At 41.9% G+C, this 27,020-nt stretch overlaps 1 protein-coding gene across 4 annotated transcripts in view; it reads left to right on the top strand.

Moving 5' to 3' along the window:
* Positions 1 to 27,020, top strand: part of PRDM10 (PR/SET domain 10) — a 103,164-nt gene that overhangs the window by 50,635 nt on the left and 25,509 nt on the right. For 2 of the 4 annotated variants that reach the window (XM_043579821.1, XM_043579819.1), the window contains 9 exons: positions 3,406 to 3,631; positions 5,462 to 5,703; positions 7,380 to 7,583; positions 13,013 to 13,085; positions 15,167 to 15,284; positions 18,830 to 18,959; positions 19,888 to 20,130; positions 21,742 to 21,753; positions 26,261 to 26,608. In XM_043579821.1, the coding sequence (XP_043435756.1) occupies positions 3,406 to 3,631; positions 5,462 to 5,703; positions 7,380 to 7,583; positions 13,013 to 13,085; positions 15,167 to 15,284; positions 18,830 to 18,959; positions 19,888 to 20,130; positions 21,742 to 21,753; positions 26,261 to 26,608 (1,596 nt within the window). The remainder of the gene's footprint in view (positions 1 to 3,405; positions 3,632 to 5,461; positions 5,704 to 7,379; positions 7,584 to 13,012; positions 13,086 to 15,166; positions 15,285 to 18,829; positions 18,960 to 19,887; positions 20,131 to 21,741; positions 21,754 to 26,260; positions 26,609 to 27,020) is intronic. The other 2 variants (XM_043579822.1, XM_043579820.1) reach the window with 1 other exon arrangement.

Below are 27,020 nucleotides of genomic sequence, written 5' to 3'. Positions count from 1 at the left end.
GTGCCCTCCTTGAACAGACTTAACCACATAGGTGCCACTGTGACGGAGTGGAAAAAGCAGGGCAGAGTCTGAATTTGAATTCCCTCTCTGTCACTTAGGAGCCGTGTGGTAGTGTTACCCGACCTCAAAGGAATTTAAAGACATGCCTAGCTCTCCAGAAATGTCAGTTGGCTTTGAATTATTAATTAAACAAATTTGTAAGGTGTGCCCACTGTGTATTAAGGTCTGTGCTACCTAGAAATACACTGGTTACCTAGAAGTGATTATCATCCACACTAACGCTCACAGTATCTCGCGTGATTCTGGTCTATACACAACCTCTGCTTTAGCGTCAGTTCTTCAAGCTAATGCTGAAGGATTCAAGTCTTTTAGTTGCTACAGCCTTTCAGGAGTGTTCCAGCACGGGGGAGGAGGAGGTTGTTGGTACTATTTTAATGTCAGCTTTCTCAGCAGTGGCCAGAAGCCAGCGGTAACCTTGCCCAACCACAGTCTCTCTAGCAGCATCTGTTGGGAAAAAATGCATCACAGCTTCACTGGGATAACTCTGGGTTACTGAATTCATTCGTTTCGGTTGGCTCTGCAAAGTGATAAAGAATTTATGTGGAGTAGAGGTGGATATATATGCTTTAGTTTGTTCAGTGTGTGATAACATTCATCACTAACGCTGGCATGAAATTTAAGTGGCTTCGAATAAAGGGTGATAAGGAAAACGCACTCTGAGATAGCAAGAATAGCTTGGTTGCAGGATCAGGAGAGGATCCAGGGGGAGGTGATGCACGCAGTTTCATTGCCAGAAGTCCCTCGTTCTTTTCCTTGACAAGTCTCACTTCAGTGGATGTTTTATCCTGTTTTTATTGTGATGCTGAAGCATCTCCCAGAATTTTGTTCTCTCATATAAAAGCTTCTAAAAGGCCCTGAGCCAGAGATGGAATGTCATATACGAGTCTGGCTCCTGGGTTAAATGAATGCATGTTTAAACATGCTCATGCTCTTTTGAGGTAACTGATTTTATCTGCTCTCTGGAGCCTGAGTGCTTCAAATATTGGGCAGTAATCGTAAGCTGCTGTACAGCTGTCCAGGTCAGATTCTGTAAACACAGACAATACTGTTTCTTCATGGAGTTTGAGAAGTTCTTAGAAGCACAACTGAGGAGCACCTGGGTGGCTCAGTTGGTTGAGCATCCTACTCTTGATTTCTGCTCAGGTATTGATCTCAGGGTCTTGGGATCAAGCCCCTCATCGGGCTCTGAGGCATGGCACCTGCTAAATGTTCTCTCTCTCTCTCTCTCTCTCTCTCTGTCTCTCTTTCCCCCTTTGTCCCTTCCCTCTCCCCTGCTCATGCACACTCTCTCTCTCGCTTAAAAAAAAAAAAAAAGCACTACTGAAAAAGGACTTTCTGTGAATAAGTAGAGTTCCTTTACATGGCTGAAGAGATTAATGTCATTTCCTAAAGGGCCAAATGTATTTCTATAAATGAATCTTCATTGAATCCCTGCTACATACTCTTTTAAGGTTGTGGAGGAAGTATGTGATATCTCAGTCCTTAAAGAACTTGTGATAGTAGTTGATTATTATTAATATCAAGCAGTTACTAAATGCCAGATACTCTACTACTGGCCTCATATACATAGTGTTTCATTTTATCCTCACAACAACTAATGAGGCATGTATGAGTATGTCCATTTGACAGGTAAAGAAACTGAGGTTCAGAGAGGCTTTATTAAACTCACTAAATAGTGGGGCCGGGATTTTAATCCAAGTCTGTGTGAGTCCAAAGCCCATGGTCTACTTCCCCGAGGTGCAGTTGGAGAGGCAAGAAGGACTCACATGCAAATGTACGCTAATTGAAACCTAGATGGTGTTTGGCACTGGATACAAAGCTATGAGAAATAGCTAATGTGTGAGGCATCAGAATCAAGACTCTAAAGGATCTTGGCAGACTGGAAGAAGAGAAAAAGTAACAAAATGAAATTACTGGAGATAAATGCAAAATCTGCCTGCCGCCCCCCCCCCCCCCCCCCACCATTTAAGTAAAAATCAGCTATTTAAGTCATGAGGAGGAGTAAAATGGTTTAATAGCACTCTGTGGGAGGAAGAAAGGACTCAGGGATTTTAGTTATTTTCAAGTTCAAACTGGGTCAGTAGTGGAACAATGGCTGTCATCAATGCTAATGTAATCTGAAGCCATATTCATTTGAAAATGTGGACTCCATTGACAAATACTTGAAGCCAACAGGATGGTGAGGGATCTGGAAATTTGGCCATGTGAAAATGCTTGAATGAGGTAGGGGTTTTGGTCTTGGAGTATTTGCAGAGCCTCTTATCTTCGCCAATTCTGTCTTACTTGAGGGGAAAGGTGCAGGCGCTGCCTCCTGCATGGAGGCAGGGAGAACTCGGCCTCACGGAACCATCACTGAATGATTCCAAATGATCTGGCCTGTCTGGTGAGGTGAAATGTTGGAGCAGAGGGATGTTGTAGAATGGGATTCCATGACTCCAAATGCTACAGGGATCAGAGCAGAGGAGAATCAGGGAGGAGTAGAGTGGTCAGAGATGGTTCATGGAGAAACCGGAACACGACAGGGTTTGGGAGATTGGTGGGGGAAGAGCCTTCTGGGCGGGGACAGCAACATATGGGAAGATAAAGAAAAAAGGAGTAGGCATTTAAAAAACTTGCTTTATTTATTGAACAGGAAAGGGACATGACTTGAGTACGGGCAGTAGAAATAAGATTGGATAAAAGAACCTGGGGTAGCATATAACCCTGTGACACTTACTTAGGTAGGGAACTTTTTAAAGTGTCTTAAAAAGGTGTCTGCACTGTCAGTACAGAGTCCAACACTGGGCTTGAACCCACGAACTGTGAGATCATGACCTGAGCTGAAATCAAGGGTTGGACGCTTAACCGACTGAGCCCCCCAGGCACCCCCCCCGCCCCCTGCCGTGTGTTTAGTTTTAAAAGTGAAGTGGTTGAATATTGGTCAAATTATTACTTACACTGTGTTGTGTCCTCCCTGAAAAGGCAGGAGGGACCCCCCCCACACACACACACGCACACTCAAAATTGAGTTCAGATGTTGAGATATGACACCACGGATACACCAAGAAGGTATGGAAAGGTTTGAAGTCTCTGGGGAGACAGGGCAGGCACTAAAAGGAGGGAGCGCCCAGGCTTTCTTAACAGCTTTCCCAGATGTGGGGTAGAAATAGCAAAGATGAAGGCAGCCTAGAACTGGAAATACTTTCTTCTTCAGGGTCTTGAAGGGAGCTGATGTGATGAACATCTTCCACCAGAACCTTGTAGTGTCTGTGTGTGTGTGTGTGTGTGTGTGTGTGTGTGTGTGTGTGTGTATACCAGCCAGGTGAAAGCAAATGTGTGCTAACTTTATGGTTAAACTTTGTCCAGGCCTCATTACCGGTGCATAACCAGGTGTTACCTTCAATTGAGGGTGTGGACGGTTCAGACCCTTTGGCAACACTGCAGAACCCTATGGGTAGACTGGAGGCCAAAGAGGAAGAGGATGAGGATGAGGACGAAGATACTGAGGAAGAAGAGGAGGAGGATGGTGAAGACACAGACCTGGATGACTGGGAACCGGATCCGCCTCGGCCCTTTGACCCGCATGACTTATGTAAGTATGAGCTGTTCCTTGGGAGTGTGTGTGGTCACAGCAACATGGTTACCATGTGCTGAGGGCTTCCTGTGTGCAGATGCCGTGCTTCCTGCTCTGCATGTGCCTTCTTACTCAGTCCCCGCCGCAGCCTGTGAGGGAGGCGCTGATGCTTTCTCGTGGGTTCAGATTTTAGTGATGAGTGAACCGATGGTCGGAAGAAGCTAAGCAGCCTGCTCTGTGAGTGGTTCACGTCACGCAGGAGGGAGTGGTGGATCGGGTTCGGAGCCCAAGTCTCTGAGACCAGCCCTTGAGCTGTCACACCACTGGGGTACGTTTGTCCAGTCCTGGAACTTTCTGCCACTTCAGCTTCAACAAGTTTGCTTTGCTGTCTTGCCTCTCTTCACAGTAACCTTTTAAACATGCCTATTATATTGTAGGCACCGGTGGTACATTTTCTGAGTTACTTAATGCTTTCCATAGCCTTTTGATGGGGTTGGTCGCTTTCCATAGATGATGTTAATTGAGAGTCAGGATTGCAGCTCAGGTGGTCTGGCTCCAGTGTGACCCCCGTTAACTGCCACACTTACTGCCTCTCTGTACTGTCTGCTTTGGGAGAGAATGGGAGGGTTCCTGCTTTCACCTACCAAATCATTGCTGCTTTTCATCGATTTTCACGCTTACATGGCGAAGTTCGTATCTCATTTAGTTGAATTACTGAGGCTGTTCAGAACTTTGTGGACGCGCCAACTCTTTCCTGGGGCCTTCTGTGTGGTGATGGGAAAGTCTCTGTGCTTGGGGCCAGTGCTCGCCTCCATGGGGAATAGAGAACTTCCTCATTTTGTTTTTCCTTGAATTCGTGAGTTTTCAAAGCAACTCCTTAGTCAGATACACCGAAGGTTCCTTTATCTTACAAATAGTAATACAAAGTAACTCTCTGTTATTGGAGAATTGTAGGAATTGAAAAGTACCTATTTCCTAAGCCAGGTCATCACACAGCTGCAGTTGGGTGAAAGACGTTTGGTTAATTAAATGTGGTTAAGGGTCATGAGTAGGATGCCTGTGTGGTCCAGGCACTTTTCTCTGTTTTGTGGCCATTTATATCTAGTGCTGGCAGTTAGCTTACAAATAGTTTCCACTGGGAAAGAGAGACTGAGTGTAGATGCTGAGTGCAAAGTTATCACTCCTAGAAAGAGCTGGAAATGTGTCCTGTCTGGTCTGGGCTAACTATCATTCAAGAGAATGCAGGATAGAATGCTAAATTCATTCATTCATCTTAGCATTATCTTCGCACAATATGCATTGAAATCTCAAACTCTGCATTGTGCTCTTTCTGTTTGAGTTAGACATTCCCAGACAATGAGGCTTCCATGACTCCCTTTGAGGAAACTGGTTAAATGGTATTGTCAGGGTTTTTTAAATAGCTTCACTGAGCTATAATTTACATACTATAGAATTCACCTATTTTGTCTTACCAGATTTTGCAGCATTTATCCTAATAAGCTCTTCTTTTTTTCTTTTCAGAACTGTTATAATTGATTTGTAAATTTAGTGGACTACTATGTGACTTAATCTCCAGTAGAGAAATAAGTCACTGCCTGTGTATTATTTTTGATAGGCACAAACAAATTCTGGCTGATTTTAGAGGAAAGGGACAGGATTTTATTGGTCTACAGTCTATGAAAGCTGGCATATTATAGTTGAACAGGTAGTATAATTGTAGGAGTTAATTGGATTTTGGCTTGCAACCTTAGATTGGCGGGGGGGGGGGGCAGGCTTCAGGTTAGAACTTTTTACCTGAGATCAGGTGATGTTCAGGAATTTGACTTTAAGATTTTCTTTCTTTTGCAGGGTGTGAAGAGTGTAATAACGCTCATTCTTCAGTGTGCCCAAAGCATGGCCCTTTGCATCCAATCCCCAATCGGCCTGTGCTCACTAGAGCGCGAGCGAGCCTCCCCCTGGTCCTCTACATCGACAGGTTCCTTGGAGGGGTGTTCTCCAAAAGGCGCATTCCCAAGCGCACCCAGTTTGGCCCTGTGGAGGGACCCCTCGTCAGGGAGTCCGAGCTGAAAGACTGTTACATTCATCTGAAGGTAATTTCTGCTTTATTATAGTTCACTCTTGCTCTAACTTTTAAAGAGGCACATGTTTTCCTACTGATTTTCTTAATTCCATAGGAGTTGTTTGCTAGTATTTTCTTTCCCTGCTGAATTTGTTTGGAAGGGAAACATTTTCTCTCTCACCAATAAATTGGAGATTGCGGTTTCAGCCCCCTCAGGGATTATTCTGAGAGGTGGCCATTCTCAGGGGCTGTATTGTCTGCTGGAGCTGCTGTCACAACTACCACAGTCTGGGTGGTTTCAAGAACAGAAATTTATTTTTTTTCACAGCGCTGGAGGCTGGAAGGCCACCATGCAGGTGCTGGTGGGGTTGGTTTCCTCTGAGGGCTCTCTCCTCGGTTTGTAGACGGCCTCCTTCTCTCTGTGTCCTCATGCCTTTCCTCTGTGTGCGCACCCATCCCTGGTGTCTCTCCATGTCTCCCAATCTCCTTTTCTTTCTTCTTTTTTTTAAATATTTATTTTTGGGAGAGGACAATTTCCCTAAAATAGGAAAACTACTTTTCAGTTTCTGAAACAGGTCTGTCCTGTTGAAGCTGTTGTTAAAGAATGGCTCACCTAATATTAAAGTGTATTTATACTGATCTCTGTTCTTCACATTTGATGCTTTTGCTTCTATCCAACCTCTGCGCTGTCTGCTTCTTGGAGAGCCACTCTGGAGAACCATGAAAGGGCAGCAGGAAGGGAGAATATTTGGGGTGTGGTTTTTTTTTTAATGTTTTTTAATGTTTATTTATTATTGAGAGACAGAGAGACACAGAGCATGAGCAGGTGAAGGGCCAAGAGATGGAGAGACACAGAATCTGAAGCAGGCTCCAGGCTCTGAGCTGTCAGCACAGAGCCAGATGTGGGGCTCGAACTCACAACCGTGAGATCATGACCTGAGCCAAAGTCAGATGCTTAACCGACTGAGCCACCCAGGCGCCCCTTGGGGTGTGGTTTTTGAGAAATCAGCTGTTGTCATGGGGAGGTTTTCTTTGGTGAATGCTCAAGATCTCCAAGAAAGAATGTTACTTTGTAAAGAGAAATACATATCACTAGGCTACTCATAATTTTTTTTTTAAATGTTTATTTTTGAGAGAGAGAGAGAGAGAGAGAGCGTGTGAACGAAGGGGGGGGGGGGCAGAGAGAGAGAGGGAAACACAGAATCCAAAGCAGGCTCCAGGCTCTGAGCTGTCAGCACAGAGCCTGACATGGGGCTTGGACCCACAAGCCCTGAAATCATGACCTGAGCTGAAGTCGGACGCTTAACCGCTTAACCGACTGAGCCACCAAGGTGCCCCTAGGCTACTCATTAGAAATGAATGCAGTTCAATCCCTAAAGTAAGTAACTTGTAAGGAACTAGAGAGTATTTTGCTTTGATTTCCTGGCTTATTTACAGCATTTTTTGATGTGTTAGTTAATGATGAAGCCTCAACTGAAGCTATAGTGAGATTGTTAACTTTAACATTTTGCCAGGTAATTCTCAGAAAATGTCCTTTTCCTTTTACATTTGGCAAGACACAATGCCTGTACCTTTCTAGATACAAAAGGAAGAATAAGGATACATGGTTAATTGAAGGAGCAGTGTTTTGTATATTACTACACTAATGCATGTTAAAAGTTTTGTTTGTTTTTTTGGTGTGGCTTTTTACATTCTCTTTGGTTACAGGTTTCTCTTGAGAAAGGGGACAGAAAAGACAGGGATTTGCATGAAGACCTGTGGTTTGAATTGTCTGATGAGACCCTATGTAACTGGATGATGTTCGTACGTCCAGCCCAGAATCACCTGGAGCAGAACCTGGTGGCTTACCAATATGGCCACCATGTGTATTATACAACAATAAAGAATGTAGAACCCAAACAGGAACTGAAGGTACAGTGCTGGGGGCCGTGGTACCTTTGTCAGAAATAGTGATTGTTTCACGCTTTTCTTCTTGTTTTTTCTCTGAAGTGGGATTCTTATAAAAATGTTCCTTTCCTTATAATTTGCTTACTTATTGAGTACCTGCTGTGTACAGTACATCTGTGGTAATTCCATAAATGAAAAAGAATGAGGGGCGCCTGGGTGGTTCAGTCGGTTAAGCGTCCAACTTCGGCTCAGGTCACGATTTCACAGTTTGTGGGTTTGAGCCCTGCGTCAGGCTCTGTGCTGACAGCTCGGAGCCAGGAGCCTGCTTCGGATTCTGTGTCTCCCTCTCTCTCTGCACCTCTCCCACTCCCACTCGGTCACTTTCTCTCTCTCAAAAATAAACATTAAAAAAAAAAACACCACCAGAATGAAAAGTGTATGACTTTGGGTTCTGTCCAGTGCCTACAATAAGGCCCATGGGTAAAGAGGTAGTTGTGTTTGGGGAACAGACTGGTATTTGTGATGGAGTGATTAAAGTTGGGGTCACTTAATGTCATTTATACACTCTGCAGAATTGGTTGGAAACAGGAAATCTTATAAAATCAAATGTAGATGTATAGGCAAGATCTCTTTACCGGATTACTTCGTTTTACCCAAAGAATTCTATGCACTGCCTTCTGATTTCAGGAATATATTTTGGGGGGATAACTATAGAAATTTGTCTAAATATTAACTCTTGATGACATAATGAAAATTCTGCTGTGATTCTAAGGAAAAATTCTTGATATAAATGAAAAAAGAGGTGAGAAATGATTTTATCAGTACATGAATACTGAATTGCACAGTGCTTCAATGGGGTAAGAGTGAGAAGTACGTACCTTTTTAGGGGGAGAACAAAGACCTAGGCTTTGTTCAAAAGTTATACAAAACCTGTGTCTTTGAAACCATCAAATAGATGATTCATTAGCCCCAAAGAAAATATACGAAAGGAGATTCATATCTCATATTATCCATCGCAGTAAATTCTTGATACCAAAGTGAATACTTCTTGACTGAGGAAGGGAGATTATTTTCTCTCTTAACTCAGTAGATAGAGAACTGTAGAGGTAAAGACAGACAGAAACAATTAAATAAGACTATCTGTGTAATGAACAACCAAAACAACAGATGCAAAGGAAGCAACAGGGTGGGAGAAGTATTTGTAATACACGTTAAAAGGTTTAAGATAAAAAACAGAGAAAACACCTCTATCCTTTTTGGTATCCACACAGACACATGACTGAATACCAGGAACAGACTTTATTTGGAGGAGGAATCACTAGTAAAGAAATATTAAAAAATGTTTTTTCAATGTTGATAATTATAAAACCCTTAAAGCAACTCTGAGTTACTATTTTTATTAATTAGCAAAAAATAAATGGATGTAGTACAATGAATGTGAGGGTTTAAAAAATAGGGATATTTGTTACAAAATTTCAGTATTTTGTGGGATTATTTCTGGCTGTGTGTAGTAAAAATGTACTTGGCTTGGTAAATCCAGTCCTTGAAAATTAGTCTGAGAAAATAATTATAAACAAAGATAGAACTAGATACATTCTAATTTTGTAATGCCGTGTTTCACTGACTCAGATACCCAGGACTTGAAGATGAACCATTATTTTATACACCATTAAGAAAAAATATGTTGCCACTTTAAGCTATGTTACTGTGCTTATTTTTATCACCAAAAAGAGTAATTTTCTACTTATTGCAGGAGCTGTGTTAGACTTATTTAGAGATAATTTTGAAATCATACCATATTTCTGCATACTTAAAAAGGCACATATAAGCAGAAAATTGGTTAAGGTATAAACTGCCTTTGTGTACAGTGTAACTTTTTTTTAAGTTTATTTGTTTTGAGAGAGAGAGAGTGAGAGAGCAGGGGGGTGGGGGGAGTTGCAGGGAGAGAGGGAGAGAGAGAATACCAAGCAAACTTTGAGCTGTCAGTGCAGAGCCCAGCTTGGGGCTCAATCCCACAAACTGCGAGATCATGACCTGAGCCGAAATCAAGACTCAGGTGCTTAACAAACTGAACCACCCAGACGCCCATAACATTTAAAAAAAACCCAGAATCACTGTTTTACTTTGTCATGGATATTTGTATTTTGTTTATCTGTTGTCTTCTGTGCCATCAAGGTGTTCGTGATGCTGTAGTATTTAAAAAAAAAAATTATTTTTGAGAGAGAGAGAGAATGTGTGCAAGTCGGGGAGGGGCAGAGAGAGGGAGACACAGAATCCGAAGCAGGCTCCAGTTTCTGAGCTGTCAGCACAGAGTCCGACACGGGGCTACAACCCACGAACTATGAGATCATGACCTGAGCCGAAGTCGGACGCTTAACCAACTGAGCCACCCAGGTGCCCCGATGCTGTGGTATTTTTAAAATAAATGATCTACTGTTGCCTCTTGGATATTTTTCCAAACTACTGATGGCATTTCTGTGCAAGTTTTGACCCTATACTTTCTCACTGACTGAACCCATATGTCTTTTCCCTCAATTAAAACACATATTTTTGGAAGTTAGGTGGTTTTTCATTAAGTCAGTAGGAAGTTTCTGACAATTTGATGTTTGGTATATTCATAGAAGTCCTGCAAGGTGATCACACCAGCCTTGCATTGCTTTGACATTTCCTTTATTTATTCTCAGGAAGATGGCTTTTTTTTTCTTTTTTTTCTTTATTTTGCATTTCTTATCAAGTGTTAATAAGTCATAAGTCATGGAGTGCCGGTGGGGCACACAACTGAATGAGGTGAAAACAGTGTAAAGAGCATGGCCAGGTTTGTACAAGAGAAACGAGCAGGTAGTGAAAGAAAGCTACATTACAGCAGTAATTGCAGAATGCCATGGATAGTGAGATGGTCTGAGATATTAAAATAGGAGAAATAAACATCTTGGAATTGATGGAATAGGGTAGAATTTATAACAGCAAAATGATAAACTCAAAATCCAACTACAGGTCCTGGTCAAGTAAATTACAGAACACAGATTCTGTAGAATATTATTTCACAATTAAAAATGGGGTCTCAAATATTTCCATATAGTTAAAATAGTATGTCATAACAATTATACATGATTAATTCACTTGGCAATTAATATATTGAACTTCTGAAACTCTGTTTCAGACACTAAGAAGAGACAGACTGGTGCCTGTGTTCTAGAGGGAAAGTGGGCAGAAAGATGTAAATAAGCAAATACAGTTGAGCCTTAAACAAAACGGGGACTAGGGGTGCTGACACCGCAGGCATTTGAAAATCTACACAGGGGCGCCTGGGTGGCGCAGTCGGTTAAGCGTCCGACTTCAGCCAGGTCACGATCTCGCGGTCCGGGAGTTCGAGCCCCGCGTCGGGCTCTGGGCTGATGGCTCAGAGCCTGGAGCCTGTTTCCAATTCTGTGTCTCCCTCTCTCTCTGCCCTTCCCCCGTTCATACTCTGTCTCTCTCTGTCCCAAAAATAAATAAACGTTGAAAAAAAAATTAAAAAAAAAAAAAGAAAATCTACACAGAACTTTTGTCTCTCCAAAAACTTAACTATTAATAGCCTACCATTGATTGGAAGCCTTACCAATAACATAAACACTTGATTAACATACATTTTGTATACTGTATGTATTATATGTTGTATTCTTACAATAAAGTAAACTACAGTAAAGAAAATGCTATTAAGACAATCATGGCAGTGGTGGGCAGGGGTGCCTGGGTGGCTCAGTCAGTTGAGCGGTCTGACTCTTGGTTTTGGGTTGGGTCATGATCTCGTGGGTTCATGGGATTGAGCCGCATGTCAGGCTCTGTGCTCATGGTGTGGAGCCTGCTTGGGATTCTCTCTCCCTCTCTGTCCTTCCCCCTCTCTCTTTCTCTTTCAAAATAAATAAGTATTAAAAAAAAAAAGACAGTCATAGGGAAGAAAAAGTGCATTCGCAGTACTCTACTATAAAAAAAATTGTGTGTAAGTGGACCCATGCAGTTCAAATTCCTGTTGTTCAAGGGTCAACTGTAATATCAAATAGTGGTAGGAACTATGAAGGAAACAAATGGTGCAGAAAGAGCATATAGCAGGCAAGGGACCAATTTAGAAATGCTGGAGAGGGAAGGCCTCACTGAGGAGATGATAAGAGGTGAGGGACTATGGAATGGGAAGGAGCCAGTGCTGTACAAGGGCTAGGGGAGGTGAAAGGGAAGAACCCAACACTCCTGAAGGTGGACCAGCAAGGGCAAAGGTTGGGGTGGGAAAGACCTTAGCCCGTTTGAGAAACTGCAAGCAGGCCCTCTTGCTGAAAGGCACTAAGGGAGAGTGAGAAGACATGGAGTAGATCATGGAGCCCTTTAGAGACCGTCATCGAACATGGCATGTTTTTTATGAGTAAGAAGCTGTTTAAGCATGGGAATGATGAAATCTGATTATGTTTTTAGAAGCCTTCTCTGCTCCTGTGTCAAGAATGGATTGGAGGGAGCAAGAGTGGAAAAGAGGAGGCTCTTAGAACAACAGGCAGGAGCGCATCTTGGCATGCATCTTGGTGGGAGAAGCAGAGTTGGAGAACATTTGAGCTGTTCACAGCTCTTGCTGAAGGATGACAGAAGGACACTTAGAAATATGAGATACATTTAGGTTTCAAGTCTGAACAGTTGGTTGGAAGGCAGGGTATTTATTGAGATGAAAAAGATGGCCAGGGGTAGGGGTGCAATAGGGAAGCATCTAGAATTCAATTCTGGACATGTTAAGTTTGAGCTGTTTGTAAAACATGCCAAATACCAGGTAGGCATGGAATGTATGTAGAGGGAACAGAGAGGGAGGGTCTGGGATAGGGATATTAATTTGGGAGCTGTTGACATAGAGTTGGTTGGAAATAGATGTGGTCACTTTAGGGAAAAATAAGAAGGCCCTGGACTTGGATTAAGCTCTGAGGAAGCTGAGAAAGGAAGAGCCTGACGAGGAGACTGAGCAGAAGCAGCCAGTGAGATTGGAGGGAGGAGGAGACTCAGGAGAGTGTGGTAGCGTTTGAAATCCTCATTGGTGATCCCAGCAAGAGCCATTGGGTGACATGTTGGGGTGGAAGCCACTACGATTCCAGCTGTGTGAAAACCCATGTTTACATACAGATAAAACAACCAGAAGGCTATGCTTTATTTTGATGAAGAGACTATTAATATTATCTCTTGTGAGGTTTTTCTGGTAACAAAAACAATTTTTTAAAAAGGAAAAAGAAAACATACAGTGAGTGTGTCTTGGCATGTGAGCTTCCTGACTGACCATCTGGTGTGGAAGAGATCGGCTCCCAGTGCGATCTTTTTGTTGTTTGTTTGTTTTTTGTGGGTTGTGGGAAAGCCTGAATTGTTTTATGCAAGCAGGAGAAAGAATTTACGCATGCACAGAACATCTGGTGATGTCCTTTAGTTCTTGATGCTGTACTTGGTTCTTGCAGGTGTGGTATGCTGCATCCTATGCTGAGTTTGTGAACCAGAAAATTCATGACATTTCTGAGGAAGAAAGGAAAGGTGATTGGACTTTTTTCCATTTTCTATTTTCTATATGAATTGTAAATTGTGTATATTACATCATTATGCAATCTCCAACTTTTCTACCTCTATATATCTAATGATATTCCAGTATTTTTTTGTTTTGTTTTGTTTTGTTTTTCCAGCTACATATCCCTGTCTAATTCTAGGATCAAACGACAGGGACATGTTTACATTTCTTTTGTGGGTGCTGGAAAACAGTATTTAATATAATGAAAACCTCCAAATACTAAATTAGAACCTAGACCAGAGGATGATCTCTATCTAGATTTAATCATCTCTGAGGACATTAGCAAGACAGGCATTGACTTTGTTTTTGATATAAATATTAGTGAAGTATAATTTACATACAGAGAAATGCACAAATCATAAGTATACAGCCTGATGAATTTTCACAAAGTGAGCATATCTATGTAACCTGCATTCAGATCAAGAAATACAACATGACCTGTACCTTGGAAGTCCCTTGTGCCTTTTTCCAATTCTTCTTCACTCCCAAGTGCAATGGATCTCCTGACTTCTGATACCACAGATATAATATGCTTGTTACCAAATTTCATATAAGTAGAATTATATGATGTATATCTGGGAATATTTTGCTCAACATTTATTTGTGCAATTTATCCATATTGTTGTATATTATTGTAATTCGTTCATCCTCATTGCTATTTGGTGTTCTCTTGTATGAATATACCATAATTCATTTATCTATTTAACTGTAGATGAAAATCTAGGTTGCACAGTGCACTTCTGACACTACCTGGGTTAGATTACGTTTTTGCAAGTTAAAGGCCACGTCTTTTACAAGACTCTCTTCACTTCAGACACTATCTGCAAGCTTGGGGTTCCCATGCTACCTGTATTTCTGACCAACTAACTACAGTTTAGGGAGCTAGTATCTCCTTAGGCTGGATAATTTACCAGAGTGACTCACGGAACTCAGAAAAGTGCTATACTTAGGATTATAAAGGACACATATCAAGACCAGGCAAATGAAGACATACTGAAGGCAGGGTTTGTGAGGGTCCCAAATGCAAAGCTTCCATGTCGCTAGGCCATGTGACTTCCTTGGCACATTGATATGTGATTTCCAACCAGGGAAACTCTCCTGAGCTTCAGTGTGCAGAGTTTTTATTGAGGCATCACAACATAGGAATGGTTGATAGAATCATTTGGGCACACGATTGAACTTACTCTCCAGCTCTTGCTCCCTGGCTGATACCACCTGTTTCAAAGCCCCAACCCTGTAATCACATGGCTCAGCTTTCTGGCACAGGCAGCCCCCATCCTAATTCATATTAGCAGAAACTCAGGTATGGTCAAAGACCACAACGAATAACAACAAACACTCCTATTACGTGGGAAATTCCAAAGACTTACAGGTAATTTGCCAGGAATCAGGAATAAAAGCCAGCCAAATTCTTTATGATGCAACAGGGTTGTTTCCAGTTTGGGGCTAATTTGAAAAGTGCCACTGTGAACATTCTTCTACATGTCTTTCGTGAACATTTGTGTATATTTTTGTGGGGTGTGTATTCAGGGGTGGAATTGCTGGGATCGGGTGTGCCAGTAATCAACTTTAGTAGATAGTTAGTAGATACTGTAACATTTTATTATTGAGCATTGACTTTTAAGGTTTTTTTTTGTGACAAAATGTGCCTTCAGATTATAAAACCTGGATCTGAATCACTAAGGTATCTGAATCCAGATTTCCATTGTAGCACATTTCTGCCTTTCCGGTGTGGTGAGGTATTGTGTGTGTGTGTGTGTGTGTGTGTGTGTGTGTGTGTGTGTGTCTGTTGGGGAGGTGTCAAAGGGTAGTATGACAGAGTTTGTTCTTTGATGTCATACATGAAAGTAGAAGAAAATAAGATCCTAACAACTACTCTTTGTCAAACTGTAGCCTTTGATTTTATCACAAAACAGTGATGTAAACAGCAGACACTATGTTTATGAACACTGGGCTACCTGTGAGATGACATTGGTGGAGGTACTGGGCACTTGAGTTTATCGCTGTCTGTTGATCATTAGCCTCTATGATTTCTCTCCTGTGACTACAGTTCTTCGCGAGCAGGAGAAGAATTGGCCCTGCTATGAATGTAACCGCCGATTTATAAGCTCGGAGCAGTTGCAGCAGCATCTCAATTCCCATGATGAAAAACTGGATGTGTTTAGCAGGTATAATGAGGGAGAAAGTTTCACCAACTCAGTTTTTAAAGGTCCACATTCATTTCCAGTTTTAAAGGTCCACATTCATTGTCTGTAAATTAATGAGTGTTTCTGTGTATAGACAGGTAATCAGGTGGGCTGCTGAGGGAAATTATTTCCCGTTCTTCTTCTTCTTCTTCTTCTTCTTCTTCTTCTTCTTCTTCTTCTTCTTCTCCCCCTCTTCCTTCTTCTTCTTTTAAATGTTTATTTATTTGAGAGAGAGAGAGAGCAGGGGAGAGGCAGAGAGAGAGAAGAGAGAGAATCCCAAGCAGGCTCTGTGTTGTCCGTAGAGAGCCCAACATGGGTCTCAAACTCATGAACCGTGAGATCATGACCTGAGCTGAAATCAAGTGTTGGATGCTTAACCGACTGACCATCCAGGTGCCCCTACTGAGGGAAGTTTCTTATCTGTCATTTCCTTTGCCCCACTCCCATCCTCATTTACTATTTACTTCTTTTCCAGCATGACCAGATACCCAGCAATAGGAGATCCTTCCCCCTCAGTTAAATCTCCCCTAACTTGAGATTCTCGGATAGGAATTCTTAAGATAGCACATTCTGCAACTTTGATTTGTAAACTTTTTTTCAGAAGTAGGATTTCTTCATCAAACTAAATCATAGGTTTCATTCCACTGTCTGAAAGAAATAAATCAGAGAGAATCATATAGGATGGGGTAGGCTGGAGCCAGATCAGGTAGGCTTTGTGGATAATGGTAAGAAATTTGGATTTTATTCTAAGCATGATAAGAAGTCTTAAATGGTTCTGATCAGGGAGTACCTGTGATGTGAATTTATGTGTTGGAATGTCATGCTGGATAAAAAAAATGTCACTTTTGCTTTCATTGGAGCAAGAGTGAGGACAGGAGGCCAGCTGGAAGCTATTTCAACAGTTCAGTTCAAGAACGAGAGTACGTTGGACTAGGGTGATGGGACAGATGTAGGGTTGCCAGCTTTTACAGGACTTGAAAAGAGAAGAGATGGTGTGACAAGGCATTTAGGAAAGTAAGAAAGTCAGTGTTCTAGGGAGGTACAGCCTGACTGCCCGCAAGGTAAGAGCTCCCTTGAGGTTCATGGTCATGACATTAAAATAAGACCACTAGCATGCTGGGTGTCATTTTCCAGCTCCATTTGCTGCAATAATGTCAGTGCAGAGCAGCTGGGGAATTGGATTGCACAGTAGTTTCTCCCAAGCGCGTGCAACACAGCAAAAGTGATGGAGCAGGGATGGCAATCAAGAGCATACACGAGGGAGTGCTGACAGCGAACGACTTTGCTTAATGGGTGGAAAGAAGGGAGGGAAAACATCAAGAAGACTTAAGACTGCAAATAGGTGACAAGGACTAGATTGTAGGTAGTAGTGAGATAGAAGGATTGTTGAGTCCAGGTATTTGAGGATGTGCGCTGGAAAGCTAGAGATAGCGTTAGAGTGGACGATGCACAGAATTGGTGTAAGGCGGGAGGCTCTGCACTTATTGAGGATAACAAGGTCTAGGATATGACCATGGGAGTAAATGTCTGAGGTGGGTGGAGGACACAGTGAGAGTTGAGTCATTTTCTGTCAGGTGTCCCTAGAACTCTGTTCATGGCTCTATTATAGCACTTTTTGTGTTTTATTGTGATTTTTGGTTTATGTGCCTGCCATCTCTACTAGACTTCTGAAGGTAAAAACAGTCATATAGAACTTGTCTTTATTGCCTAGCACAAGCGTGACACATGGTTGGTAAAGATATTTGTAGGCTAGCTGTTAAAAAGAAATTTGAGACAATTAGGAAAATTTCAACTTTGACTAGATTTAATAATATTGAGCAACTATCAGATTTTTTAAAGGTGTAATAATGGTATTGTGGATATATCTGAATCTTTTTAAAGTATTTATTTTTGAGAGAGAGAGACAGACAGACAGAGCATGAGTGGGGGAGGGGCAGAGAGAGAGGGAGACAGAGAATCCAAAGCAGACTCCAGGCTCTGAGCTCTCAGCACAGAGTCCAACGCGGGGCGGAACTGAACCATGAGATCATGACCTGAGCTGAAGTTGAATGCTTAACCGACTGAGCCACCCAGGCGCTCCATAATATGAGTCTTTATGTTGTGGAGATGCTTACGGAAATATTTACGGATGAAATAACATCTGGGACTCACTTCACAAATAATCTAATGGGGGCGCCTGGCTGGCTCAGTCAGTAGAACATGCGACTCTTGATCTCAGGGTTATGAGTTCAAGCCCCATATTGGGTGTGGAGCCTACTTACTAAAAAAAGTAGTAAGTAACTAAGAAAAAATCTAATGGGTGTTTGTGTGTATGAGTGAAATAGTGGGAATATGATGGAATAAAATTAGCCGTGAGTTGCTAAGGATTGAAATTAGGTAATGGGCACATTGGTCTTACTCTCTGCATTTGCGTAGGCTCAGAATTTTCAATAGTAAGGAGTCTTTTAAAAGTTCTGGGACAACATATAATTTTTGTTAAATTGTGAAATAGATGAGTGGAAGAATAAAACATGATCTGATTAATTTTATACATATCTCTCACACACATCTCCTTTTCTTTTAATTCCAATGTAGTTAACATACAGTGTTATATTGGTTTCAGGTGTACAACATAGTGATTCAATAATTCCATATATTACTCACTGTTCATCAAGTAAGTGTACTCTTAATCCCCTCACACACACATCTTCTGAAAGAGATTTTAATGATACGCTTTCTGAATTCGTTTTATTAAGGAATTTTTGTATGCTAGGAATCTATTAAAGGGGATGAAATTGATTTGGTGTTTACTAGGCATGTTATGGAACAATTGAATTAGAAGTTTGTTTTGAGCTTCCAGAAGCTTATGGTAAAACAAGAAAGTTCTTTTGAATCCAGCCACAGTTCTTGGAAGGAATAGGAAGTGAAGCAAGGAGACAAGAAGGAAAGAATGGAATCTTGTTTCTAGGAATGGTTATAAGGCTTAGCGCGTTCTGTCCTGTCTGCATTTCTCATGGCATTTCAGAGATATGTTTGTGCTTCCAGAACTTTCAATAATGAAATGGTGTCACTGCTTTGAGTTTTTATAGCTCCTTTTTTTCCTGAATAATGTAAGAGCTATCTAGATGGCAAGGATGAGACGTTTAGAAAGTGTATATTATCATGATATATATTTTTTTTATTATTTTTTTTATTTTTGGGACAGAGAGAGACAGAGCATGAACGGGGGAGGGGCAGAGAGAGAGGGAGACACAGCATCGGAAACAGGCTCCAGGCTCCGAGCCATCAGCCCAGAGCCCGACGCGGGGCTCGAACTCACGGACCGCGAGATCGTGACCTGGCTGAAGTCGGACGCTTAACCGACTGCGCCACCCAGGCGCCCCAAGTGTATATTATCAAAACGACTGTTCCTGTTAGAAAAAGAATCAAGACAAGTAGTAAAATGAGAGAAAATCAAGATTCAGGGCTCATCAGGACCATCGAGGGAAATATTTGTTAGTGAGAACTGTGTAACCATGACTGTTTATAACCCAATCTTTTGTCCCCAGAACAAGAGGCAGAGGAAGGGGACGAGGCAAGAGGCGATTTGGCCCAGGTCGACGGCCAGGGCGCCCTCCAAAATTTATCCGCTTGGAAATAACCAGCGAAAATGGGGAAAAGTGTGATGACACGACACAGGTATTGGGCGAGGGAAGAGCTCCTTCCTTGTCAGATGCTTGCTTAGGGGACCTGGAGCAATTACCAGGTTTCAGTACAAACACCCCCCCAGAGGCTGAGCATTCTGCCATGCCAGTGCTTTGCCACCTGTTCCTTAAAGGGTGACTGGAGAAAGGCAAGAAGAACGTATTCTTTTTTTTTTTTATTCATAATTTATTTACTTTTTAATTTACATCCCAGTTAGTTAGCATGGAGTGCAACAATGATTTCAGGAGTAGATTCCTTAATGCCCCTTACCCATTTAGCCCATCCCCCCTCTTACAACCCCTCCAGCAACACTCTGTTTGTTCTCCACATTTAAGAGTCTCTTATGTTTTGTCCCCTTCCCCTATATTCATCAGTTTTGTATCTTAAAGTCCTCATAGGAGTGAAGTCATATGACATTTGTCTTTCTCTGACTGACTAATTTCACTTAGCATAACACCCTCTAGTTCCATCCACGTAGTCGCAGATGCTAAGATTTCACTCTTTTTGATTGCAGAGTAATACTCCATTACACACACACACACACACACACATATACACACCACATAAGAAGAACATATTCTTGAATGTTACAACAAAAACCCAACATTGCTGCCCTCAAGATTTGAGATTGATCGGAGATATTACTGGGGAACCCTGTTTAATCCATTGAAACAGTTGAAATGATTGTATTCCAGAAGAGTTCTCCCATTAGAGTCCTTTCCTCAAGAAGTGATCTGGAATATCTCCTAGTTTTCACAGCCTGGGGATGGTTTTCCCAGAAGGAGAATATTTTTTTTTTTCTGGGTATCATGACTCTAGCCATTTAAAAAATCATGCAGGAACTCTGAATCTTAGCTGACGATCTCTGTAGCACGAGTCTCTACCTAGGTCGAGAAATAATTCCTGGTTACTGCAATTTCAGGACTTGCTACATTTTTCCACCAAGGAGCAGTTTGATGAGGCTGAGCCAGCGACTCTGAATGGGCTGGATCAACCAGAGCAGACTGCTCTCCCCATCCCACAGCTGCCACAGGACACCCAGCCTTCTCTGGAGCATGAGCCAGAGACTCACAGCCTGCATCTGCAGCCCCAGCATGAGGAGAGCGCGCTGCCCGCCCAGAGCACTCTGACGGCCGATGACATGCGCAGAGCCAAGCGTATCCGAGTAAGTGGGGAGCGCGGCTCCTCCCTGATGAGGTGCTGCCCTTTCTCCAGTCAGCTGGCTTTCGAGGCGCCACGTTTCCTGACTTATTATTCACCGTCCACTTCGAAATCCTGCATCTAACCTACCACATGCTTGATTCCCTTGTTTCGGAAGAACGTATTCACTACTTCTCAATGTCTTTGTGTCCTGTGACGGGCTGGAATGGCTGGTCCTAGATCCCATCAGTTTAGTAATGACACAGAAGGCTGGCTCTTGGCAGCTTCGGGACAAGAATAGTTCAAATAGGATCATGCTCTGGATCCCTAAACTCACAGATTGGAAATGGGGAAATAAGTCCACTTAATTATAATAATGATTTACAGCGAAGCTGTATCTGTGATTTACAGCGAGGCTGATCTGTGACTAATGAGAGCTCTCAGGTTAATTCTGGGTAAATGAACTTGGTTGTCTACAGTTTCCAAGGGGAGACTGGCAAATGTCATTACTCGTCAACACAAAGGGACCCGTGGCCGAGTTGATATGGCAGGTATGCTTTACACACCCAGGACAGCTTGAAGTTTAAGCTCCAGGTTCAGAGTTGGTCAGTGCCTCACTTCTGTGGCCTGCGTCTTGACTTTAGACCATGTGGCCACAGGACCTCCTTGGCTTCCAGATCAGATGCGTGTTAGTCTTATTTCACAGATAGCCTCAGAGTCTGAGTTAGTTGCTGCAGGGGATGCATGTGGAGAGCAGGATAAGTGCATGTGCTGACCAATTTACATCCAGAAGACAATTACTTATACCCCTGTCTGTGGCAGCAGGGTATATACTTTTATTGTACTTTATATGTGGATAGAAAGAGGGATTTTTCTGTATAACTTCTCAGGCTTCACAATTTCTAGATAGGTGATTGTTTTAGCTTATGTTTATTTTGGACTTCTCATTTGCCTATGGGCTAGAAGGGACCTTGAAAAATAGTTCAGTCCATGCCTTCATGTAAAAGTACATTTAAACACTTTCAGCTGTGTGATAGTATTCAAACATCCTTTTTAAGGGTCCTGTGATGGAAACACATAATACTCTTGGCTCCATGTATATTCTTTCAAAAGGACATGTAAACATACATAAACATAGACCAGAAAGGCAAAAAGCTGTGAATTAATACCTTCCCATCTGTCATTCTACATTATTTCTCAATCTTCGTTTTACTCTCCTGCTCAATTACTGTCTTTTCTGCTTTGGCCATTCTGAATTTTTACTAAGTTCAGAGAAATGCTTACCAGATTTAATTTTTTTTGAAGGAAAAAAAACCAACCTTAAAGCCCACACGTGTAGTGAAGTTGTGGTTGTACAAGCGTAGTGTGGTTATAACCATATTTGCATTCTTCAGTGAGTTGGGTGACTGGTTTAGGTACAGGGTTCCTTGTGTCAAAGCCAAAGCCATGTGCATGTGGCTTCTGGAGGTCAGTCTTAGTTGAGCTTTTGTTTTTTTTCCTTTTACACATTCTAAAAAGTAGGGCTATGTATTTTTTCATCTTTTCTATCCAGGTTGGTAATGACCAACTGAAGGGAAGTCTTCCAATCCAATTGGTAATGTAACTATTTTTCTCTCCTCTAATGCTGCCTGCTCAGTTGGAGCTGCAGGTAGGTTTGTTTCCTGTGTCTCACGTAACAGAATGTTATTTAAGTGTTTGCCTGACCTGCTCTTCTTTGCAACCTGTACGTGCTAAATCCTGGTGGAAACTACAATTTGGTTGCTACAGTGAATGCTAATTAGTTAATGAGCAACAATTGATCTTCAGATAGGTCAGTGAATAAATTGTGGGCGGCAGATTCCTCTTACACAAAATAAAGGGTAGGACCAAGCGATCTCCAAGGTCCCTTCCAGCTCTACAACAACTTGAACCACTTGTGGGATAGTCGTGAGATCTGACTATAGGCTCAGCACTGTGCTGGGGGCACAATACAAGTTTCACATGAGTCCTGTCCTCTAGGAGCTTATAGTCCAATTAGGGAGATAATGGTCATGTAAGGTGGCTTACAGTTGAGTGCTAAGTTTAAAAGTGTAACCTGTAATTGTTACCAAAACTGGGAAGCTACGAAGGCCAAAGAAAGAGGAAGCAGTCAGGGAATATGGATGCAGCAGTTCATGGATGATGTGAGATTTAAACAATCTGGGAGAGAGACGGGAAGAAGGTAGGCTGTTTCTGTGGATGGTGGCCATAGGATCAAAGGCCAACACACGGGCATGTGCTTGGAATGGTTATGGGACAGTGCACATAGTAGCTTGACCCTAGTGGGGTGCCAGGTGAAGGACAGTGGAGAGTGAGATTTGTTGGCTAGTTCACCAATGGGTTTGAAAGCCGGGTAGAAAACAGACAGAGAAAAGTTAAAAGTAAATTAATTAATTAAAAAGCCAACAAACAGGGCCCCTGGGTGGCTCAGTTGGTTAAGCATCTGACTTTTGATTTCAGCTCAGGTCTTGATCTCAGGGTTGTCAGTCCAAACCCCAAGTTGGGCTCCATGCTGCATGTAGAGCCTACTTAAAAAAGTCAACAGGGGTGCCTGGGTGGCTCAGTTGGTTGAGCGTCTGACTTCGGCTCAGGTCATGATCTCGCAGTTTGTGAATTTGAGCCCCACATTGGGCTCTGTGCTGACAGCTCGGAGCCTGGAGCCTGGTTCAGATTCCGTGTCCCCCTCTCTCTCTGCCCTGCTCCCACTCCCACTCTGTCTCTTTGTCTCAAAAATAAAAATAAAACTTAAAAAAAAGTCAACAGGATTTATTTCTTTTTAGTGTCAAGATCAAAATAATATGCAAACTGATCAATTAAATTAAGTTTCCTTTAGCTATTAATATCAAACTTGAGAATCATTATAGGTATTTGTCTATAAAGAATGTTGTCTCAGAATTCATTAAAAAGTTTTTTAATTAAAAATTAAAAAAAAATGTTTATTTACTTATTTTTGAGAGAGAGAGTGAGTGAGTGCAGGGGAGTGGCAGAAGGAGAGGGAGAGAGAATCCCAAGCAGGTTCTGCACTCTCAGTGTGACCCAGCACAGAGCTCAAACTCAAGAACCATGAGATCAGGACCTGAGCCAAAATCAAGAGTTGGATGCTTAAGCGACTGGGACACTCAGGTGCCCTTTAATTTTTAAATGATCTTATTTTATTTTTTAATTTGAGAGACAGAGAGAGACAGAGAGAGAGAGAGAGCACTCGTGAGCAGGGGAAAAGCAGAGGGAGAGTGAGGGAGAGAGGGAGAATCTTAAGCAGGCTCCATGCTCAGTGTAGAGCTGGATGTGGGGCTCGATCCCACAACCCTGGGATCATGACCTGAACTGAAATCAAGAGTTGGACGCTCAACCACCTGAGCCACTCAGGTGCACCTAAGAACTCATTTCATTGTGGGTTGAATCCCTTATCACAGGTTTTAGCAACCATAACATTGTGGTACCCTTGAGGATCTTATATACCAAATGGTATGGCATGGTTGGCTGATGGCAACTCAGGGATCTGAAGATCCATAATGGATCCATCTGTGCTGCTTCTGCCACTTTTCGTGGTTTCCTCTAGAAATATGTGCCAGCACGGCTCTGAACTACAGAGGATACAAGTGGCCTGGAAGTGGGTTGGGGTGGGGACAGTTTTCAGCACTTTCACTGCCCTGTGCTGTGTGGATTACATGAGGATCACTAGATCAGAGAAATACGGTCTTCAGGGCTTCATGGGGATTAGAAAGATGACAAGAACAAGGTTTGTGGACAGAACTAAGAATGAGGAGCCCGGTGGCTGGTCAGTGGTCAAGTGTCTGAGGACACTCTTGCTAATCAGGAATGGCAGAAGACTTATTAGCATAATAGTCCAAAACAAAATCGAGTTCTGGATTTGGCCCCCAAAAAGGAATGGAATCGCTAGTGGGACCAAGATCAGTGGTACATTGTGTCTGCCCTTGGAAACCTTATCGAACTTGAATAAAGGAACTGATTCTTACCTGCCAAAAGCACTCTAAATCTTGAATGTCTGAACCTCAGGATAGTATTTGTTTATTTGCAATATTTCCATTAAGTTTTAGAAGTAGCCAGAATAGTGTAAGCTTTTATGTAAAATAAGTATTTGTTCAGGCAGAGTAAAAAGATTAGGTAACTGCTGAACCGTATAACAGTGCAAGAAAGCTCTGGCTGATGTGAAAAAGGGCTACTGTTTAAGATCTCTGCAGATCCTATAAAAGAGACCTTGAAAAAATTCATCTTGATTTTCATATGGAATACATTTCATTAATTCTGAAACTTTTATTGAACACTTCCTATGAGCTAAGCTATATGTCAAGGGATTTGGATACAAAGGAGAATAAAATATGATGCAGTCTGGAAGCAACCTCAGTCAACTTGGGAAGACAACAAAATTTCTAAATACCTACCTGAGATAAATGAGTAGGTAAAATGTCTCTCCCAGCCCTGTGAGAGACCCCTGAAGAGGAAGTTTTCTGTCACAGAGTGACTGTGTTCAGAATTTCCACTAACTAAAACATAATTATTTTGCTTTTCCCCAAATGATGATTTCACTTTAAATTCAGTTTAGACATTGCTTCTTGTAAGTAATTTGAAAGTAAGGGGTTAAGCATGGTTCCTTGTACTTTTTTCATCGCACAAATAATGCGTTAAGGTCTCCTTTAACCCTTCAATTACTATTCCCTCATAGTTTCATAAGCATACCCACTCACAGATATATTTTTTTGAAGGATTATTTTTCCTTCTCCTAGCTCTCTAGAGCATTCTCTCTGGCATTTTGAGGAACTAATGAATGAGTCTTCATTATAGTATAACTAAAATACTGATTCAGAATTCTCTGTGTGAAAGATGATTCTGTTGATCTGCTCTCAGTAGAGCATGAGCTGTTTTTCCAGCGGTAGTGATGAATTTGCATTGAATATCCATCCATATTCTGCCACTAGGATTCCCTGTAACAATTGCATGAATTTACAAGATAGCTAATCAACATTAGAAGTGCGGTCTGTGACTGAAAAAAAAAAATTGGCTAGTCTAGACAGAGAACAAAGTGATAAGCTTAACTTTCTTAGCATGGCCTTCTAACCAGTGGAACTAACTAGCTACACTGAGAACTTGTCTTCTGCAATTTCTAAGTAGGAAGTGGTCAAATACACATATTCCATTTATGATGGGTGTTCATGTATCTTGTGTCATGAATAAATATTTTCATATAAATCTGTATCCTTCATTTCTCTCTCAAGTTTCTTTTCTTGAATTGAAATATAATTCACATACCATAAAATTCACCCTTTTATAGTGGCTTGTAGAATATTCCCAAAGTTGTACAACCATCACCATGATAATTCCAGAATATTTCCCTCACCCTCAAAGAAACCCTGTATCCATTGCCTCCTTCCCCTGCCCCTGGCAAGTACTGCCCTTCAGTCCTTTTTATATCTTTTATTTCCTCCTAAACATTTTAATCAAGCTTCTAATTATTTTTCTCAAGAGCTTCAGCAAGTAACATTTGGCTGACTTGCTGCAACCTCATTAATGTGTGTGTGACTTATCCCACATCATTTCTAATAAATCTTCTATTATTCTACTCCATTCGGGGATTTATTTTTTTATACAAATCCTTGATTGGGAATTCTTTTTTGGATCTTACTTAAATTCTTTCACCCCGTCCCCCCAACATCCATAAATATTGTAAGACATAAAAGAAATTTGTCTTTTCAGCATTTGGGACTGGCTTTGTTTTTAATGTCTTCACCAGAAAAATCTTCTTTCTTAAAAAAAAATTTTTTTTTAAATTTTTGAGAGAGAGAGAGAGAGAGAAAGAGAGACAGAGAAGCAGAGAAAGAGGGAGAGAGAGAATCCTCAGCAGGCTCCATGCTGTTAGCATAGAGCCTGATGAACCCTGAACCCTGAGATCTCGATCCCATGAACCCTGAGATCATTACCTGAGCTGAAATCAAGAGTCTGACGCTTAACTGACTGAGCCACCCAGGCGCCCCTGAAAGACTTCTTTCAACTGTGTGTCCCAGAGTTGAATTTCTATGGAAAGTCTGACTGCAGAGATCATCCTACTTGTCTATAAAGGTGTGAGCTGCTTCTGCACTCGATTTCCTCACTAAATAATCTAATTTGTGTGTGTCTTTCAGAATGCAGCTCTTCAGCATCTGTTTATCCGGAAGTCCTTCCGGCCTTTTAAGTGTTTGCAATGTGGGAAGGCCTTCCGTGAAAAGGACAAACTGGACCAACATTTGCGCTTCCACGGGCGGGAGGGGAACTGCCCGCTGACCTGTGATCTCTGTAACAAGGGCTTCATCAGCAGTGCGTCCTTGGAGAGCCACATGAAGCTCCATTCAGATCAGAAGACTTATTCTTGCATTTTTTGCCCAGAATCCTTTGACCGCCTTGATTTGTTGAAGGATCATGTGGCCATTCATATCAATGATGGCTGCTTCACCTGCCCAACCTGTAAGAAACGATTCCCAGATTTTATCCAGGTGAGTGTCTACTCCTGAGATTCCTGTACACTTTCTTCTTTGGTAAGAGACACTTCGATGTTTGGGAAACTGAGACTGCCTGTCGCCTGCATTTTCATCCCTTCTTTGAACGTTACGGTTGAGGACAGTATTTCTTCAATCAAGCTGCTTTTGATAAACAAAAGATTATTATGGCCCTCAATTGTCCAAATCAGACATTGGCATTTAAACATTTAAGTTTTATTACAAGTAACAAATACCCAGATCTGATTATAATTTTTACAAAGTCTTTCTTAATCTTTGCCAGTACCCTCTACTCATAAAATATAGAGAGCCTGTGGAAGACATACTCCCATTTCCTGGCCTGGAAACATTTTCTCTCTACTACTGTGGTATCCTGTCTTGCTTTACTAAGGTCATGCATTTTGGAAGG

Source organism: Prionailurus bengalensis, chromosome D1 (assembly GCF_016509475.1).
Source record: "Prionailurus bengalensis isolate Pbe53 chromosome D1, Fcat_Pben_1.1_paternal_pri, whole genome shotgun sequence".
Lineage (NCBI taxonomy): Eukaryota > Metazoa > Chordata > Mammalia > Carnivora > Felidae > Prionailurus > Prionailurus bengalensis.
The sequence above is the reverse complement of the archived record's forward strand: the minus strand, read 5'-3'. Positions and strand labels throughout refer to the sequence as shown.